At 45.2% G+C, this 21,301-nt stretch overlaps 1 protein-coding gene across 3 annotated transcripts in view; it reads left to right on the top strand.

Annotated features, from left to right (window-relative positions):
• LOC121284474 (PC3-like endoprotease variant B) overlaps positions 1-4,831 on the top strand; it is an 893,918-nt gene extending 889,087 nt beyond the window's left edge. For all 3 annotated transcript variants that reach the window (XM_041199978.1, XM_041199979.1, XM_041199980.1), the window contains exon 20: positions 896-4,831. In XM_041199978.1, coding sequence (XP_041055912.1) covers positions 896-913 — 18 coding nt within the window. In that variant the 3' untranslated portion in view covers positions 914-4,831. The remainder of the gene's footprint in view (positions 1-895) is intronic.
• The last annotated feature ends 16,470 nt before the right edge of the window (positions 4,832-21,301 follow it).

The raw sequence follows: 21,301 nt of genomic DNA, 5'->3' as shown, positions 1-21,301 counted from the left end.
TTTTTAAGTGCAATTTGGCAATGGGTACAAGTCAATGAAAGAACCTTTTTAAGAGAGAAGGGTAATGACTGAAATAGGGAATGAAGAGATAAAAAAACCCGGGTTGAGATTGCTGTAGTACTAAAAGATCCTACTGCCCTCAAAAAGTGAAGCCCTTATCTTCAATGTTTCAATTTGCCGCTGATTTATTCTACTGAACTGTTTTCCCTGATATATGACATTTATTTTATATTTTGCATCAGTTTGCTCCTTTGCTGCAAGTGTTGACTTCTCCTCAATATCTCACTTAAGTCACCATTATTAATATGTAAATGACTGCTGGCAAACTGCCAAGAGCCAAACCCAGCCCTGCCCTCGTCTGACACCTCCATTTTGGCCCACTTTTAGCAGGGGCTCCTGGTTGGTAATCAGGAACTGTGGCCAGTTTTCCCTTCTCTAGTCTAAGGCACCTATTACAATTTAACCAATCTTATTGCCATCCAGACTGAGTTCAGGTAACAGGATCCTGCTCGAATGTTAACGTAGCTTTCTGTTCCTGATCTGATCATTTCCAACATTAGCCTGATTTTATTTCAGGTTTTCAGGATTTGTCTTTTGTTCTTTTCACCTCTGTGATAGTTTTTCTTTAAAATATTCAATGTGCTGCTGTTTTCTTTTCACTTTTTTTATTTCTTTAATTCTACAGACAAGACATGAAAAAGCATATGTGAACATTACAAAAATAATGCAGTAAAATTAGATTGAAGGTTCCTTGACAACTAGTAATGAGAGTTAACTAGATAGAAATGTTTCTTTTTGTTGGTGTTGCAGATTTTAGCAAATTTAGTCCTTGAAAAGGAAGTGGATTTGAAATATGGATATAACACTTAAATAATGAAGTACTTTCCTGCCACAGGCTATTGATGAAGCTTAGGCTCAATATCGAAGAAACAATGTACTGCCTGCTGTGGCTGCAGAAGAGTAGATCAAGGATCCAGCATCTTCATTGATAGCTTCCTCGAGCAGTAGCATAGCAAATAATGTCCAAAAAGGCAAAGGTGATGGAAAATATGGAGAAGACCTTTAAGAAAATAATTCAAGACAAGAACATTCTCAATGACACAAAATGAAAGCATTTGAAAGCTCCACCAAAAATAAGTAAAATCATACGTAACATAAAAGGGGTAAATATTTGCCTCAGGCAGTAGCGCTAAACAGATGTTGTTGTACCACTTAATATTCTTTTCTGTTGAAGCCAGTGCAACTGAATATTGGGAGGGGAGGATAACAGGAGTGGAGGGGGGAGGCAGTGGCTGATACCATAACATCCATTTAGTACCATCTCTCAAGACAAATTTCTGCCCCTAAAACCTCTTCAGAAGGCAATACACAGTAAATGAAAATATTTCATTCACAAACCACTATACTAGTTGTTGGTATTTTTAGGGAACAAGATAATCATGAATTCAATATCCAATATATATTTGGGGGGGTGACTCGACCAAGTCCAAACTCAGTATTTCTTCCTCTTTTCTAATGTTCAGTGCTATCTTTCTGGAAAGGGTAAGGTGGTGAATAATTTTGATAAGGCTTTAGAAAAGATACTAATAACTGTATCTAATATACAAAATTACAGCTTGAAGTTCTACTGGATTCTCTTTATCTCCTTCTGTAACTTCTGCAGAACATCAGCAGAACACCCTGGAGAAATTGCATAAAGGGCCATTTTAGTGTTTACCCTGTCTCTCCAAAGATTCTGACCACCTCCCATTGGAAAACCCCTGGTAATTCTAGGCATATGTATCCAAGACAGTACTAGACTGTGCATCCTGCATAAGTGTTTTCAAATTAGTACATGATTTGCATACCAAAATTTTCAATTACTACTTTCAATTCTGCAGTCTGGAAATATTGAAAGACTGATTTAAGTTCACAGTTCATCTGCATCTTGTATGCATACATGGCCCAATTTATTTTCAAGTTGAATATTCTGTTTTCAGTAACAGATGTTTCTGATGATAATATATTGTTAAAACCCTGTGGAATAAGATATGCTGTGTGTCCTGCTCCTGGCAATAGGAACAATTACCTCAGCTGACTACACCTGGTGAAAGTGATCTTTCCTCTAACTGTCACATATAGACAGAAGGCACTAATCTTTACTGAGCTCTAGACAGGGTCATTCTTTTCACTCACATTTCTAGAGGTGTTCAACTCACTGCTTTAAAAAGGAAAAGTAATGTGCTGCCTTTAGCTTCATTGAGAGAGTACAGGCAATAGATATTGTCCGTAAAGAGCAAGTAATTTGAACTGCATGAATTTATAATAAATGGTGAATAAACTTGTGTTAAAATTAACTAAATTAATCCTACTAAAGCCTGAACAACAGTGCTGCATTTGTCTTGCCAAAAGAAAGAAGAACTAGAAATATTTTCTCAGGAATGCCATCCAAGAAGAATCGCTACCCACCTGTAAATAGCAATTGAACAGCAACCATGTTAACCGTTTAAAGTCTACTGAGCAAATGAATTGTTCAGTTTATACATTTTCACTCTCATTAGTTCAGGGTCTTTTCAAGAGTTACGGCTGCTGCTGACCCAATTGGGACCTATAATTTTTCCTCAGTGTGTGAGTTGAACTACCAGCGTAATCTGAGTGGGCAGGGATTAGTGTGGGAAGAAAATGGGGTGACATAAATACTGATGCTGAAGGATGGGTGTCAATCAGTAATTGTAACTGCCCCTTGCAGACTGATGTGAAGTATACAGGACCTTTCTTGGGCAGAAGTGGAGTCCACAAGCATGAGCCAGAATAATGATTTAACACATATTTGTCCCAGCGAATCAGCCTTCCCTGAGAATCAGCCTTCCCAGAGAATCAGCCTTCCTGGAAAGGGATTTAATATGCTTTGAAACTTGTTTTAGCACCATTTATCTACCTGGATAAAAAAATAAAATAGCCCTTTTTAAAAGTTTGTGGTTTGTGAATGGAATGTTTATAATTTTATTAATGAGCAACATTGCTTTTTAGACCAAAACAATTATATTCCTTTTGCTTCAGGCATCATTATCACACAGACCTTAAACCATTATTTTTAAATAATACACAGAAAGGCAGCTACCATCTATGCTGAAAAAAGAAGACTTAAAATAAATTGAGTCTTAAAATATGAAACTAGATAATTTATAAAGATATCTTCAGTTATGATTCAGTATGCAGGTAGTGTCGAATCAGATTTCTTCATAATACAATAATCCATAATTTAATATTACTGGTGGAAAATTTAACTGTCTTGTTGATTAATAATACGGAGAGCTGAATTCTACTCTGAATTTGATTTATAGAATAATACTGAAATTGCTTAACAAAAGTTGGGAGCTCACATTGGTTACTTCCTCCAATTTATCATTAAGAAACATTTATGTGATTTTTTTTTCGTGAACATAATCCCTGCTCATTTTTATTAATCATTTCACTGCAGAAGCCTTTATAGTGTAATAATGCCACAATAATTTGATCTTCTCTTTAAGCATTTTGTTAGCCATGTTCTTCAATTGCACACTTTAGATACAAAAAAATTGAGTAAATGTTTTAAGGAGATATCATAGTGTATGTCATACAATCATGTAGTTTTGTAAACCCACTTAAATTATATATGTTCTTAACCTGCATGAGTGTATCAAGACCAAAAGATCAAAATTCAGATATATTAAATGTGTGTAATTAAAAGTAGCTCCAAAGAATTGTAATGTCACTCTATGGTGGAATAAGAGTTTATGATCCCATTTCCCCACATGGTGAACTTTTGATCCACCTCAATCCAGTCAGGGGTACCTCCAAGCAGAAACAAGGAACCTTTTCCATTATAAGACTGGGGAAATTCAAAAGCGAGTCAGCCCTGACCAGTTTCACACACCTCCTACTGACTGGTTTACATTGCAGCACTGTGAAAGTCTGTCTTTTCAGTTTTCCAACATTGCACAAGGGGGACCCAACAAAAAAGAGATTTAAAATATCTAAAGCACAGTGGAACATTGGCAGGTGGTAACTTTACATACTATCACACTGATATTGCTAAATTGATTCCATATTTATTACTGTTTATTTTTGAGAATAAACTGATTATGTTCAAACTATATTAGCGAGACAGATAAACAGGGAAATATGGTCTTTCACAGGCTCAAGTGATTTGCAATGGAGCTGTCAACATTTATCCAATACATTCAAATCACTGTAACTGAGTTGGGTGGGTGGGTGGTGGGTGGCGGGGAAGGTTGATTTTGGTTGATGGTGTAATGTGGGCACTAAGACTTCAGCCATCTATTACAAATTTCTCTTGTTTGATGTCAATAAAAATGAAAATTGGGAGAAATGTATAATGGGACATCTCAATCGATACTGCTGCTCATTTGATGTAATCAGCCAAAGTCAAAATTAACCCCCGGTGTTTCTATTTTTCCCTTATTGGCTGCAAAGCAAAATTTGAAAACTAGTCTTAACTGCAGAAACTTATTAGTGCCTGGAATGATCTTCTAAAAGTGTAAATTCAAAAACTTTAGAATCAATCAGCAAGCAGTTAGGTGCTGCTAATGGGGGACAGTAGGTTTCTGTGGACAGCTAAAATAAATGGGCTGCATATTTATCATTATAATTTATACATCTTATGCTCAGTACCCAGGAGGTCTGATTTAAAAGTACCCCACTCTTCATAGTCGGAAACAATGACAACGCAGAAAATGTTTTCCAGTAGTCATGTAATTGTCATCAAGATATTTTGTGAGCCATGGGATTTGTAATTTATATAATACTTTTAGCTTCTTCTATAATTTCTTTTACTTTCCAATAAAACTCAAAGAGAAAACACAGACCATGTTTCTTTTTGCACAAATGCACTCACATCATAATTAAAATCCAAAAACCTACAAAATTAAAACAGGTGACACTACATCAGTTAGCAATCCAAAGTTCTTTGAATTTTGCTGACTCTAGTGTCCAGACATATTTTGACTTCATATCATTGCCATAGTCTGCTTCTGTATTAATGCTTCTCTTACCTTCTCCTGAGGCAGTTGTGTGTCTGTTCCAAAAGGTGCTTGGTGAATCAAGCACCATTTGGAGGGTTATAATGGTATGGCTTCAAAAGCAACACTTCTAATGGTGACAGAAATGGATTGCTCTGAGTAAATCAAAGGTTTTATTCATGTGGAAACTGGTGAAGGCAGTTCCTACTTTACAATAGTGACAACATTTTAAAAGTATTTTATTGGTTTCTAAAGACCTTTGGGACATCTTGAGGTTGCAACCAGCACTATAGAAAGAAGTATTTTTCTTTAAAAGCCAGAATATTCAAACACTACTACTTAAGTATAACCAAATCATCTCTCCAGCCACATAAAATTTGTCCATGTATTTGTCAATTGACAAAGCATTAAAAGGATATTAGGACACCTTCAAGATACTGACACACAGTAGCAGCACTGTGTAACGACTACAAGATGCACTGCAGAAACTCACCAAGGCTCCTTCGACAGCACCTTCCAAACTCACGACCACTACCACCTGGAAGGGCAAGGGCAGCAGATAGATGGGAACACCACCACCTGGAAACTCCCCTCCAAGTCACTCACCATCCTGACTTGGAAAATATTGCCGCTCCTTCACTGTCGCTGGGTCAAAATCCTGGAACTCCCTTCCTAACAGCACTGTGGATGTACCTACACCACATGGACTGCAGTAGTTCAAGAAGGCAGCTCACTACCACCTTCTCAAGGGCAATTAGGGATAAGCAATAAAATGCTGGCCCAGCCAGTGAAGCCCACATCCCATGAATGAATAAAAAAAATTCTAATTATCCCATCACAGCATTTAATATATGATGGGGTACCCGAGTTACCAGTTCTGGAAAATACTGTATCATATAATTCAAAAGAAGCACCCTGTAACATGGAAGCTTCATGCCACAATAATCTACAGATCTATGGAAAGAATCATGCTTGAAGCAGATCTGTCTTCAAATCATTGGGCAGTAGGGGGAAAAACTTTATGATAGTTTGTCTTGTGAAGTGAAGGTGGTGAAGCCATGACTCCTTTGATACAAACAAGTCCCTGAATAGATATGTCCCACCTGTCTGATAGGTTGTTGCTATTGAAATTTTTGCCCTGTTTACCACAAATTCCTTTTCCTCATCTTACATATGTATTCAGACCCCAAAAGGACTGCACATCCTCATGTAAGGTGTAACATGAGAATCGGTAGTAAATAAAAATAATGAGGAGAATTGATTATAATTGACAAGATGGAAAAGAAAGCAATGGAAGGCTGTGGAACAAAACTAACAAAAGCAGGGATCAAAATGTAGGAAAAGATATGTAAGAGCACAAGCTCACCCCATCTTGGAAAAGTTCTTGAATACCTTCTGTCGTCTGAGAAATCTACTTTGGCAGGCAAGGTCCTGAGATTCCCATGGAGCCAATTCTTATGGACAAGGCTCACATTGTGGACCTAAAATCCTGTATGAGATCAATAATAATTATATTTACCCTATAATGTGCACATGTGTGTCATAGTTATGATATGCAACATTTAAATTTGACTGTCAATCTGTATTTACATATGGCACCTCACACACATCATATGCAATACATATCAAGCAGTTGTGCTACGTGTAGTGTGACATCCATAATTTGTAATTATGGGTGGAATCGCCCGTGCCTGCTGGAGTCAGGCATGCTAGGTGGTGTGAGCTGACAATATGATGAGAAGGCCAAAAATCAGTTTCACAATGTCGTGAAGCCAGTTTGTGATCGTCCGCACCTCTCTTAAATGGCAGGCTGCGCTTCCCACCATTAGACATCCGGAACCTCATTGCAATACATCTGCATATCATTATAAGCCTAGCCCGCCTGAACTGTTCCCTCCCAGCCCCCCACTGGATTTTTCACAACAGCATATAAAAGGTGTGCACAGGTGGGCTGCACTTTGAAGGGAACTCGGAGGTGAGTGCACAGTAATGTTGCGCAGCACTTGCGAGGGTCACTTGTTGGGCCTCAAGGTTGAGGCACACTGGGGGTGAAGCAAGGGCTGCCCTGTTGAGGTGACTTGGCGGGGTGGGGTGGGGGAAAGGACTGCCCTGTGCTTGAGGCGACTTGGGGGGCAAGGTCTGCCCTGCAATTGAAGGTAGTGCACAAGCACATGCGGGGGCGGCGTGGGGGGGGTGGTGTGTGGGCAAAGGAAGTGGCCACACATTAGGGACACCCGATGTAAAGTGACCATTGCTGTGCAGCTGATACAGTTCAGGTCGAGCCACATTGATATGATTGGAGTCGGGCCTCTAGCTTATCTGCCCACTCAAGCAATGCAAAGGCATCAAAGTACCACCAAGTGCTCCAGAGCTTTTCACCCCTTAAGCACAGACTGAAAACAAATGGGTACTTCAGTAGACTGCAGAGCAGTCAGACGACTGGGCACGTTGTACAATCTCCTTGCTAAAGTTGGCCATGGAGCAGTCACTGGTGGAGGTGCTCATAGCCCCTTGCAAGGTCATCATCCTGGATTGGACCAGTCTCCCACATGGTTCACGCTAACAGTGCAGCCTTGCAGTGTGGGTTAGGAGAATGCCTGAGCTGAAAGCATTGCATGCAGTCCAACGGGCAAAGCTGCCGCCAATCGGTTGGGTGGGGCCGAGGTGGGTGGGGTTTCAGGCAGTCATGCAGCGCACTAATCTCTGGTCATCCAAGTGATGGCCAGCACTCTCTAGGATGTGTTAAGAGGCCTTCAGACTTAACCAAGACAGGTTCTTACTACACTCATGCTAACCCACAAATCTCTCTCTTTCATCCTGCAGGACGAGTATATTGGGATCATGGAGCCTGGCGAATTAGCTGTATGTCTCATGGTGTACAGAGAGCGAAGGTGGCTGAGAAGAGAGCAACTGAGGCGTCTGGTTGTGTCTCTGGAAGAAGAGGCAGCTGGGGCTCCCGCTCATGCCACCAAAGAGCCACAGCAAGCAGTCAGCTGGTGCCTAGCTACACCCAGGGTCTATAGATGCCGCCTTTCATTCCTGCAGATGACCGTGAACCAGTGTCACAGAAGACAGTGAATGCCTAGGGAACTGATCAGTCACATCTGCCAGCTACTGCAGGATTTGACGCCACAGGGACATGGAGGGCATCCACTGCCAGTGACCATGAAAGTGACCGCAGTGCTCAATTTTGATGTCAGTGGCTCCTTTCAGGACTCCACAGGTGACCTATGTGGCATATCGCAAGCCTCCATCCACAAATGCAACCATGAGGTCACAGATGCCATCTTCACGAGGGCACACAACTTTGTGCATTTTGCCCGGAACCAGGACAGCCAAGATGCAAGGGTGAATGGATTTGCTCAGATATTGGGGTTCTCACAGGTGCAGGGTGCCATCAACTGCGCTCATGTGGCACTCAGATCTCTGTCACATGTGGTCAACTAGGTCAACTGCAAGGGATTCCTTTCGCTGAATGTGCAGCTGCTGTGCGACCACCACAAACGCATCCTGCAGGTCTGCGCTCGGTTTCCAGGGAGTGTGCACAACTCCGACATTCTCAGTCAGTCACAGATCCCTTAAGTCTTCCAGGGTCCACAGCAGTTTCACGGATGGTTCCTTCAGGGACAAGGGCTACCCGCAGAGAACGTGGCTGATGACACCTGTGCGGCGGCCTCAGACTACAGCAGAGTGATGCTATAATGAGGCTCATGCTGCAACTCGCAACTTGGTGGGGCAGACCATCAGGATGCTGAAAATGAGGTTCTGGTGCCTGGATTGGTCTGGGTGGAGCCCTGCAATATGGTCCACAGAGGGTGTCATGCATTGTCGCCTTCTTCTGCGCCCTTTACAACCTGGCGCGGCAACGGGGAGAGGAGCTGGCTGAGGATGAGATGGAGGAGCTGGAGCTCTCCTCCAATGAGGAAGACACCAACAGGGATGAGGGTGAGGAGATCCTCAAAGGTGACAATGACTGGAATGAGGTCATACGAGGTAGGCGCGCTCAGGCGGCCCTCACAGCTGCTAGATTTGTGGAGGATGATGATGACTTGCAGTGAGGAGACACCATAGATCCTCACATTGCATCTATGAATGTTTGACTCCAGTCTGGTTTATGGCAGCGCACATACCCTCTGTGAGAATGCTTCTGTTATGGAGACGCAGTGGAGGCCCTATAGTCGCTCAATTGCAGGAGGATGATGATGACATGCAGTGAGGACACTCTATAGATCATCACATAGCCTCTGAGAATGTCTGACTCCTGTCTGGCCGAGGGCAGCTCGCTTGCGCTTTGTGATCAGGGTCATATCATAGAGATGCAGCCATGAAACTTTAAAAGCATCTGATCTTTTGTCCACCTTCAGTACCTGAGCCCTTCAGGAGCATAGCATCATTGGTCACAGATGCTGAAGAGATGGGGGCCAGGACCACCTTAAAGGCGCAGAACTCTGTAACGCCTGCCCACTACATTCTGGCAGTAATGACAAGCAATGTCGAGGTGCTATCATCAGTAATGTGTCCAGTGAGTGTGAGGCTGGACCATCACTGTGGTCTGAAGGATGCATAAAGCACAGGGAAGAGGCCCTGGACTGAGACACCTGCCTTTATCCTGTGCAGAAAGGTTTCACAACTGAGTGACAAGAACACTGCTCATCAGAACAAGGAGCCATAGGCAGGGAGACATTCTTGGGAGTTTTTTAACAATAGTGAACATTATGTACAAGTGATTAACATAACACCCCTACCCACGCTGTGCAACTACATCTTCTTAACTTTCCTGACTCTGCCACCATGTCTTGATATTCCCTGGACATCCACAGTGGAGGTGGAGGCAGCCTGCTGACGGCTACACCCTGTCTGTGATGACCTTGGTGGGCATCCTCTAAAGGGCTGAGATGTGCAGAGCCCCGGCCTGCTTCCGAGGTCCTGATGTGTGGCAGTGGGACTCTCCTCGGCCTGTGAAGCTGGAGCTGCTAAGGTCACCGGAAAAGGGGATTCGGATGGGCCGGTCACTCCCCGGGTCACCTAGATGGATGGCCCCATGAAGGGGGTACACCAGCTAATTCTCCTCCCTACAGGTGCCCAAGAGCCCCTGGCTGACTCCTTGAGGAGGAGGGGTAACTGGAGTGAATTTGAGCTGCCCCACAATCCACTCACATACACACTGTTGGAGACCAACTATGGCGTAAGTGATGGGGTTTGGCCCATGCAGCACAACAGGACCGATGTCCGGGTCTCCATGGCAGCCCCCCTCCTACCAGTGTTGACATTGCTGCGTTGCAGTGCTGGCTCTATTTCCTCAGCCTGAAGGCAGACAGACTCCCCCATCATGCCTTGCAATCTGAGGAGTTCAGCGGACATCCCTTCCTGATGTTTCCGAGCTTGCCTTTGCAGCTCCAGTAACTGTGACATGACCGAGGCCAGAAGCTCATCACCATCCTCAGATTCAGTACATTTCCGGCCCCCAGCAGTCCTTTGAGTGCTGGACACCTGGGAAGTTTCTGTCACTGCCTTATGTGGATCAGACAGTGTGATGTGCTCACCAGACTGTGATTCTGAGGCTAATGTAAAGCTAGGTCCCACCGAGGCATGTGTCTCTGAGTTAGTGGAGGGTGTGGGTGAGCGCTGTGACAGGAATTCAAGGAGAGTGCCTCCAGATTCCTCTTCAGAGGTTTCTTCAGGGCTTGATTGGAGGCCCTGGGTCGTGGACTGCGTTGACTGTTTCTCAGATGTGCCAGCGGAAGCAAGGGGAGGTAATTAGCGCATGGCAGTGGCTTGTGAAACAGGACACATCACTCACAGTATGGTTGGCTGATTGATGTTGCATTGCTGCATCCTCACTTGGTAGAGCATTGCCGACCTCACTGTCAGCACTGGAACAGTCCAAGTCCTCACCGGTCAGCTGGATGGCTCTGTTTTCAAAGTTTTCAAAGGTATTCCTCCACCAGTTTGCAACTTCTCCTTCTTGTGTGCCAGCTTGTCCTGCATGAATAGAGATGGAGAGTGTATGCAGGATGCCTGTCAGACCAGATGATCAGTATGCCTGGCCTATGTGGTCCCATGGATGGGATGAGGACAATGAAAGTGTGTGTGAGAGAGTGAATGATGATGTCCCTGGAACCGGCAGTGAGTGACGGCCTTGTGGATGTGTGATGGGTTTGTGTGTGTGTGAGTTGAGAGTGATGAGGAGTGACTTACCTTGGTGGAACGGAGGAGATCATTCATTCTCTTGCGGCACTTGGTGGCTGTCCTCTTTTGCAGGGCTTTTGGGCGCTGACCACCGCCTCCCAACCCGGACTAGTGAGGTTGGTGCCCATCCTCCGGCCAGAGCAGAGTATAGGACATCACCACAAGCCTCCACTGCGCCTGAAAGATGCCCGAGGGATGCATCATCGAACCTGGGGGAGGCGCAGTCTTTTTGACTTTAGGGCCGTGTCTTCTTTGCATCAATCATGGGCTGGAAGCACTGAGGTGTGCGTGTGTGACTGGACTTTAAATATGGCTTGAGGCATGTTGAAGCGGCAAGGTAATGGCGTGGTGGGCGAATGAGAGCACGCCTGCCATGGAAACAGCGTGTTTCCTGGGAATGCATAATTAATGCAGCAGGTTTGGGAGATACAGCGTGAAAAGCTGCCATTGTAGCCGGTGGGTAAAACGTCATTTTACCTGCCCAGTACCACACTTCGTGAAAATCTGAAACGATTTTGCCCTATGTGTTGGATTAATGCATGATAATCATTATTTGCAACAAGTAAGGATGATAGTCAGAACTTAAAACATGAATATTGTATAATACATGCATAATTGTCATAATGCACAAAGTGTGAGTGTGTAGCTGGCATGTGTAACATCCATGATATAATCACTATGTATATGACTTATTAATATCTGTGTGCTTCGATGTATGCATGGTAGATGTGTGTGAGAGAAAAAGAGACACCCTTAATGCAAAACATTTGGGAATGTTAGATCAACCCATCTTCAAAAGAATAAATCTTGGATACAGTCAAAATAAATTTTCAAAATGTTTGTTCTAGCTGCAAAACTGTATTTGCCCACAGGCATGTTTAGACTTTAAACATATTCGGACATGACCTCAGCCTCATGCCTTTTTTGTTTTCTCTTTTTTTTCTTTCTATTGCTTAGATATCTAAGCATAAGTAATACTTAAAGCATATGCAAAAAATCTAAAGAAAAATACAACTGCAGCCTGTCAATGAGATTGTTGTTTGATCCCTGTTGCTTATGTCCTGTGGAGCACATTAACCTCATCCTATAGCACAAGGTCATTATATTTACATAATATGACAGTGTGTAGGGCTTGAAGCGCTTGAAGTTCCACAGGAATTTGGGGATCAGAATGTCAGATGCCAGTAATGCTGGAACGGCCTGTTGATTACTGCCAACTTCTTTCTGAACTACAGTCATTGGGGACTTAAGTTTCCTTGCAGGATTTTGTTGCTGAAGGCCAAAAAGCAAAGGAAACAAGGAAGGATGATTTGATTTTCTTCTAATTCAGGCACTTCAATTACATTATGTGACATCCCCTTATTTAGAGCATTTCAAGGGCCTTAGTAAACCTTTCATGTTTTATAGGCTCTCAGTGCTCAAAGCACTAGATGGCTGTATTAGGGTGGTCAGTACATCAGATGAAGCATAATTCCCCGCCTCTACATCTGATAATATGAGAAGCTAGCACAGGAAGAGAAGTAGGCTAAAACAAAAACAGAATTACCTGGAAAAACTCAGCAGGTCTGGCAGCATCGGCGGAGAAGAAAAGAGTTGACGTTTCGAGTCCTCATGACCCTTCGACAGAACTTGCGTTCGAGTCCAAGAAAGAGTTGAAATATAAGCTGGTTTAAGGTGTGTGTGTGGGGGGCGGAGAGATAGAGAGACAGAGAGGTGGGGGGGTGGTGGTCTGGTTGTAGGGACAAACAAGCAGTGATAGAAGCAGATCATCAAAAGATGTCAACGACAATAGTACAATAGAACACATAGGTGTTAAAGTTAAAGTTGGTGATATTATCTAAACGAATGTGCTAATTAAGAATGGATGGTAGGGCACTCAAGGTATAGCTCTAGTGGGGTTTTTTATATATATAATGGAAATAGGTGGGAAAAGGAAAATCTTTATAATTTATTGGAAAAAAAAAGGGGGAAGGGGGAAACAGAAAGGGGGTGGGGATGGGGGAGGGAGCTTACGACCTAAAGTTGTTGAATTCAATATTCAGTCCGGAAGGCTGTAAAGTCCCTAGTCGGAAGATGAGGTGTTGTTCCTCCAGTTTGCGTTGGGCTTCACTGGAACAATGCAGCAAGCCAAGGACAGATATGTGGGCAAGAGAGCAGGGTGGAGTGTTGAAATGGCAAGCGACAGGGAGGTTTGGGTCATTCTTGCGGACAGACCGCAGGTGTTCTGCAAAGCGGTTGCCCAGTTTACGTTTGGTCTCTCCAATGTAGAGGAGACCACATTGGGAGCAACGAATGCAGTAGACTAAGTTGGGGGAAATGCAAGTGAAATGCTGCTTCACTTGAAAGGAGTGTTTGGGTCCTTGGACGGTGAGGAGAGAGGAAGTGAAGGGGCAGGTGTTGCATCTTTTGTGTGGGCATGGGGTGGTGCCATAGGAGGGGGTTGAGGAGTAGGGGGTGATGGAGGAGTGGACCAGGGTGTCCCGGAGGGAGCGATCCCTACGGAATGCCGATAAGGGGGGTGAAGGGAAGATGTGTTTGGTGGTGGCATCATGCTGGAGTTGGCGGAAATGGCGGAGGATGATCCTTTGAATGCGGAGGCTGTTGGGGTGATAAGTGAGGACAAGGGGGACCCTATCATGTTTCTGGGAGGGAGGAGAAGGCGTGAGGGCGGATGCGCGGGAGATGGGCCGGACACGGTTGAGGGCCCTGTCAAAGACCGTGGGTGGAAAACCTCGGTTAAGGAAGAAGGAGGACATGTCAGAGGAACTGTGTTTGAATGTAGCATCATCGGAACAGATGCGACGGAGGCGAAGGAACTGAGAGAATGGGATGGAGTCCTTACAGGAAGCGGGGTGTGAGGAGCTGTAGTCGAGATAGCTGTGGGAGTCGGTGGGTTTGTAATGGATATTGGTGGACAGTCTATCACCAGAGATTGAGACAGAGAGGTCAAGGAAGGGAAGGGAAGTGTCAGAGATGGACCACGTGAAAATGATGGAGGGGTGGAGATTGGAAGCAAAATTAAGAAATTTTTCCAAGTCCTGACAAGAGCATGAAGCGGCACCGAAGTAATCATCGATGTACCGGAGAAAGAGTTGTGGAAGGGGGCCGGAGTAGGACTGCAACAAGGAATGTTCCACATACCCCATAAAGAGACAGGCATAGCTGGGGCCCATGCGGGTACCCATAGCCACACCTTTTATTTGGAGGAAGTGAGAGGAGTTGAAGGAGAAATTGTTCAGTGTGAGAACAAGTTCAGCCAGACGGAGGAGAGTAGTGGTGGATGGGGATTGTTCGGGCCTCTGTTCGAGGAAGAAGCTAAGGGCCCTCAGACCATCCTGGTGGGGGATGGAGGTGTAGAGGGATTGGACGTCCATGGTGAAGAGTAAGCGGTTGGGGCCAGGGAACTGGAAATTGTTGACATGACGTAAGGTGTCAGAGGAATCACGGATGTAGGTGGGAAGGGACTGGACAAGGGGAGAGAGAAGGGAGTCAAGATAACGAGAAATGAGTTCTGTGGGGCAGGAGCAAGCTGAGACGATCGGTCTACCGGGGCAGTTCTGTTTGTGGATTTTGGGTAGGAGATAGAAGCGGGCCGTCCGAGGTTGGGCGACTATCAGGTTGGAAGCTGTGGGAGGGAGATCCCCAGAGGAGATGAGGTCAGTGACAGTCCTGGAAACAATGGCTTGATGTTCAGTGGTGGGGTCATGGTCCAGGGAGAGGTAGGAGGAAGTGTCTGCGAGTTGACGCTCAGCCTCCGCGAGGTAGAGGTCAGTGCGCCAGACAACAACAGCACCACCCTTGTCAGCGGGTTTGATGACAATGTCAGGGTTGGACCTGAGAGAATGGAGTGCAGTAAGTTCAGAGAGAGACAGGTCAGAATGGGTGAGAGGAGCAGAGAAATTGAGACGACTAATGTCGCGCCGACAGTTCTCAATGAAAAGATCGAGAGAAGGTAAGAATCCAGAGGGAGGGGTCCAGGTGGAGGGAGAATATTGGAGATGGGTAAAAGGATACATTGGAGAGACCAAACGTAAACTGGGCGACCGCTTTGCAGAACACGTGCGGTCTGTCCGCAAGAATGACCCAAACCTCCCTGTCGCTTGCCATTTCAACACTCCACCCTGCTCTCTTGCCCACATGTCTGTCCTTGGCTTGCTGCATTGTTCCAGTGAAGCCCAACGCAAACTGGAGGAACAACACCTCATCTTCCGACTAGGGACTTTACAGCCTTCCGGACTGAATATTGAATTCAACAACTTTAGGTCGTAAGCTCCCTCCCCCATCCCCACCCCCTTTCTGTTTCCCCCTTCCCCCCTTTTTTTTCCAATAAATTATAAAGATTTTCCTTTTCCCACCTATTTCCATTATATATATATAAAAAAAACCCCACTAGAGCTATACCTTGAGTGCCCTACCATCCATTCTTAATTAGCACATTCGTTTAGATAATATCACCAACTTTAACTTTAACACCTATGTGTTCTATTGTACTATTGTCGTTGACATCTTTTGATGATCTGCTTCTATCACTGCTTGTTTGTCCCTACAACCACACCACCCCCCTCCACCTCTCTGTCTCTCTATCTCTCCGCCCCCCACACACACACCTTAAACCAGCTTATATTTCAACTCTTTCTGGGACTCGAACGCAAGTTCTGTTGAAGGGTCAAGAGGACTCGAAACGTCAACTCTTTTCTTCTCCGCCGATGCTGCCAGACCTGCTGAGTTTTTCCAGGTAATTCTGTTTTTGTTTTGGATTTCCAGCATCCGCAGTTTTTTTGTTTTTATAGAGAAGTAGGCTATTCAGTCCCTAAAACTTGTTCCGTTATTCAGTTAAATTATGGTTGATCTTTATTTTAACTCCATCTACCCACCTTGGTACTGTAACCCTTAATACCCTTGTCTAACAAAAATGGATCAGCAAAATCACACTGAATGTGGATCAGCACAATGGACGCTAACCATTGAGTTAACAGCTGCAATGCACCATTGACTTGGTCCAGCAATTTATCTTTGATTATGCTGATGGCAAGTCTTTGTTGTTACAGAAAAGTAATTACTTACATTCTCACATATGATGCTTCAAAGTCTGCTGTTCACCATGTCCACACTGATAGCAAACATAGTTACAAGATGCCAGCGTTTTTTGAACTAAACCTCTATTGTATTAATCCATTTTTGAAATATAGAATGCTAGCATATAACAAAAAATTAAAATAAGATCAAAAGCCTCAATTGCGTAGTAACTAGTAATTCAATGAACATAATTATAGAATGCATTGTTCCAAATAAAATAATACATGAAATATACTAATTGTTATTGCAAACTAACTCAAATGATTATGACTTGCTCAAGTCTGACTATGTAAATAAGCTTGTACTTTGCATTATCAAAAATACACCAATGCAATACTGATCAGTACTTAGTATAATAACAATAATTGTGTATGTGTTGGGTGTGATAATAAGAAAGATGATATACTTTCGAAGGAAAATAGCTGATAAACCTGCCAAGTATCATTGGATTAAAATGCTAATAAATGTATTTTGTAACTCTCTCACAATGCAGCCCTAGAAGCTTAAGGCCAGTAATAAATAGGTAATGTCAAAAGAAACCCCTCAAAGAAACATCATTAACTCGAGAACATCAGTGTTTGTGCAGCTTTTGTCATTCAGCAATGTGAAAAAAAGTATCAAGCATGCTCCAAACAATTGAGCCTGTCCAGTGTACATTGTTGATTTATTTCATATTTACAAAACAGTCTAGTTTGCGTTCCATAAAGTGGTGAATGTCAGTGCTGGGGACTAGAAATGTCCCATTCCCAGGGCTCAGCTTCGCTTCAGTATCAAAACTCAACCAGATGCACAGCAAAACTTCCTTTGCACCAAAAATATACCTTAGCCTCAAAATAGCATTCCTCATTGCAGCTGTGGCATCTTTTCATTCCTGACACAAGCCACCTTTGTGGCCTTTTTGACGGTGGCTTTTGGTTTATTGTCAAAATGTGTGCAATTTTATGCTGTGAATTCATATCCATCATGAACTAATTTGAGATTTAAGGCTTGATTCAGTGTTGAGAGCTCCCAGTGATGTCAGGAAATGACAGACCCACAGCTTATTATTGTCCCTCAATGTCTAGCTATGGTGGAAGCAGAGCATGATACATTTTGCTGACTGCTTTAGCTGCCCCTTTAAGAAAACTGACCCAAAGCATCTTCATTTAAAGTCTTCAGCATTTCACCCACTATCATCAATGACCATCTTTTGCTGTGGTGTTTGCTAAGATCCCCATAGATTCAATTTCTCAGTGACCCAACTTAAAGGAATCACACAACAATATTTCAAGTTTTAAGACTATTACTGTAACAAATGAACAAATTAACATTGACTAACCATAACTGAGTAGGCAACTAATATTCTAAATAGTAGAAAAGATTTCCTTTATTAGTTTCTTAACGTGACTAATAACCCCACGCCACATTTATACATTACTCCACACTCTCAGCAGGAGCCAGTCTAAAGCTTCCCAGTTCCCAGTGGGTTCGCTTCTCCCCATTTTGCTGAATATAAATTGAAAATCATGTCCCTCAGTCTTCTGAGATTTCCCCTAACTGACTTCTGGCAGCAAGGCCCGCACTGGTGATTCCTTTTCCTGGCCACGTCAGAGAAAACCTTCCAGTATCATTAAATCTCTGCAGGTTGCATATCCACAGCCAAAGGACAAGCACCCACCAGCATTCTGCCTGGTAGCTAACAGAGAACAGACTTTTTCCCTTCTCTCCACAATAAGTGCTGCTTTCCTGTGCTATTTTACGCTTGAGCATGTCGGACACACATCTGCACGCTCGAGTGCAAAATAGTACGCAAAAGCGTTGGGTGAGTGTCCCGATGTCATCGTGCACTTGTGTGAAATTTTGCTTGGTGGGTGCAAGCGGGAGTCAAAGGCTTTCCCGCCATCATTTACGAGGCCAATTAAAGCCATTAAAAAGGGAATTAAGCTATATTTTACATTGCTTGTGCGATTTTGCGCTCACCGCATGAACAAAATGGGCAGGTGGGCAGCAAAAAATTTCAAAAACCTTATCCAAGGGATAAAAGGACTCAGCAGCATTGACAGTGTGAGTAGTGTGGAGTTTTGCAGATAAGTTTGCTGCTTGTTGCTCATTGGTACTTGGCAGCTTCTTCTCTGTTCGGGGCTTCAATCTTAGCATTTCCAGGCTTCATTTCAGGACTTATTGATGGCTGCAAGGCCCCTGGAGGGGTCAGACAATATGGACCTTTCCAGGTATCAGACAGCCTTACGTGACCCTGGTGATGAGGATTGTGGTCTCTGCTGGTGGCCCCTCCTCTGACGGGGAACAGAGGGGCAGAAGGGAAAGGAGGCCAGGTGAGCCAATGCAGCTTCCAGGGGAGGGACCTGTGGGAGGAGAGGCGCAGGCACAAGGGGTGCAGGGCCAGCAGGAAGTCCAAGGCGGAAGGAGCCACAGAAGACGCCACTTCCTGCTGCCAGGGTTTACAGGCAGTAATGCATCTCCCTCAATATCTCTAAGGTGCAATGCCGAAGGAGACTCCGCCTCTCAAGGGAGACAGTGACCTCCATTTGTCAGATGATTGGGCCTGAGATCGGCTCCGACTGTGTGGGTGGACACCCCATGCCAGTGGCTCTGAAGGTCATAGTGACCCTCAACTTCTATGCCTTCAGCTCTTTCCAGGGCTCAGTGGGGGATCTGTGTGGAGTCTCCCAATCAGCTGTCCACAGTTGCATCAAGCTGGTGACAGAAGCTCTGTTCAGGCGGGTACTGGCCTTTGTTCTTTACTGTACGGACGAGGCCAGCCGGGCTGAGCGAGCCAGAGGCTTTGCAGCGATTCCCCCAAATGAAAGGGTCATTTCAGACATCTGGGATGGTGGCAGCAGCCCTGGCTTGAGGTGGAAGCAGATTTTTGGTAGCCCAGCTGAAGGAGTTTTGGATCAAGGCATCCTTGGTGTCCCTTCTTCCCTGCAAGTTACTGATGTCTGGCTCCACACCCCCAGCTGGGTTCCCCTGCGTCCAGGGTGCCATCGACACACACATGTGCCAGCGGGTCAGCCGGGTGCCTTCGTCAACAGGAAGGGCTTCCACTCCATGAACGTGCAGATAGTGTATGACCACTGGATGCAGATTCTGCAAGCCTGTGCAAGGTACCCTAGCAGCTCCCATGATGCTTACATCCTCAGACACTCCCAGGTGCCAAGGCTCTTCAGTGCTCCAGCCCGACTGGATGGATGGCTGCTGGGTGACAAGTGCTATCCATTGAAGAGGTGACTCATGACGCCTCTCCGCCATCCAAGAACAGAGTCAGAGCAGCATTGCAACAGGAGTCATGTCTCTACAAGGGTGGTGGTAGAGAGGACAATAGGTCTTCTCAAGATGCAATTCTGATGCCTGGACTGTTCATGGAGTGCACTACAATACCCCCAGATAAGGTGTCACTGATTGTGGTTGCATGCTGCGCTCTCTGGCACTGGCAAGGGGGGACCCACTGGAGGAAGAGGCTCTTTATGCTGCTGCACAGGCCACAGGTGATGAATTCAGTAGTGACTCAGAAGTGGGACACGGTGAGGAGAAAGCTGAGGGCATGCAGCCAGACCTCAGTAACCTCCAGGGATGTTGGGACACCAGGAATGCCTTGATCCAACCTCCTTCAGCTAGGCTGCCAAAGATCTACTTCCACCTCATGCCAGGATTGCCACCTCCATCCCGGATATCTGAAATGGCCCTTTCATTTGCACCCAAGTTCACTCAATGCCTGTGAAATAAAGTATCGAGCCACTTACGTCCAGCATTACATACTGACGTACCCTGCACCAGAAAGAAAGGTGAAGCATACTCAGGCCATCAGAACCAAAGCAAATTTAAAGCTATTGTCACATTGAATGCATAATGGCATTACCATTACTGGTGTTGATGCCCACACCAGCAGGCATATAAATCAAATATAAATGAACAGAAAATCACCATAAACTGTCCCTCTTGAGCTCACGGTACATTTAACTTACACTTCCACATGCTACGTCTTGGTGCCCCCCCCCCCGCCCCCCCAACTCGCTGGCACCAGCATTGGAGACAGCCTGCTGACTCTGCTGTCTTGTTGACCTTGATGACCTTGGTAGTCATCCTCTGGCCAGAGAAGCCTGTGTTGGCCCTGCCTAGGAGGGAGCGGCCAGTGCCACGACTGGCATTTCCCTAGTCATCGCCGCCTCATCAGATGCCATGGTCACTGGTGGAGGGGCAGAGGAGCTGCTGCCATCATCCAGAGCGCCCTGGGAGGAGCCCACAGAGACAACAAGCAGCTCAGGCGCTAACGTGAGATCACTCTGGACCTCCCTGCTCATCATTGATGGATGGGACATAGCTGGGATATTGGGTGCCTTATCCATCTCCCACATTGACACTAACCACCTGAGGTCATTGTCTGTGTGAGGGCTTGCAGGTCCTAGTGCAACCGCAGGAACCCCTCATTCTGTCCCTGGAGCTGCCTCTCCATGACAGTTGCCACTCTCTTAATGGAGGAGGCAGTGCACTTGGCCATGAGGGCCAATGCAGTGATCATGTTCTGCATGGACTCCTCCACAATGGAGACAATGGCACGCAGACCCTCATGGGTCTCCGACAGATCCTCCCACACATCCTGTTGGACATCCAGCATCTGTCGCTAAGGGATGACTCCAGCGGCTCATCATCTGCCTTCGACCCAGCATTGCCTTGGTCCCCTGCAGTCCTCCAACTGCCAGTGCCCTGGTACTCTCTGCTTCCGTCTGCACCTTAAGCGAGTGTGAAGTGCCCTCACCAATATGCACCAACATTCTAGCCACCGTTCTAATGCCCACCGAAGTGCTGGTAACTGCATTGGTGTTCGGTTCAGAGAGCAGGTGTGTCACAGGTGCAAATGAAGCCTGGTGGTCCTCCGGCGTCAGGGGTGGCCCTACAGGGTCTACAGAGCAAGTGTATGCTGACGAATCTAAAAGGGAGAGCAAGGATATGTCATTAGTTAAAGTCATCACACTGTCACTGTGCATGCCAGGCACCCTGGTGGGGCAATGGAGATCTGCATCACAGTGCCATCATCTTTC

Source organism: Carcharodon carcharias, chromosome 11 (assembly GCF_017639515.1).
Source record: "Carcharodon carcharias isolate sCarCar2 chromosome 11, sCarCar2.pri, whole genome shotgun sequence".
In the NCBI taxonomy this organism is placed as follows: domain Eukaryota; kingdom Metazoa; phylum Chordata; class Chondrichthyes; order Lamniformes; family Lamnidae; genus Carcharodon; species Carcharodon carcharias.
This window is presented reverse-complemented; position numbering and strand designations above follow the sequence as displayed.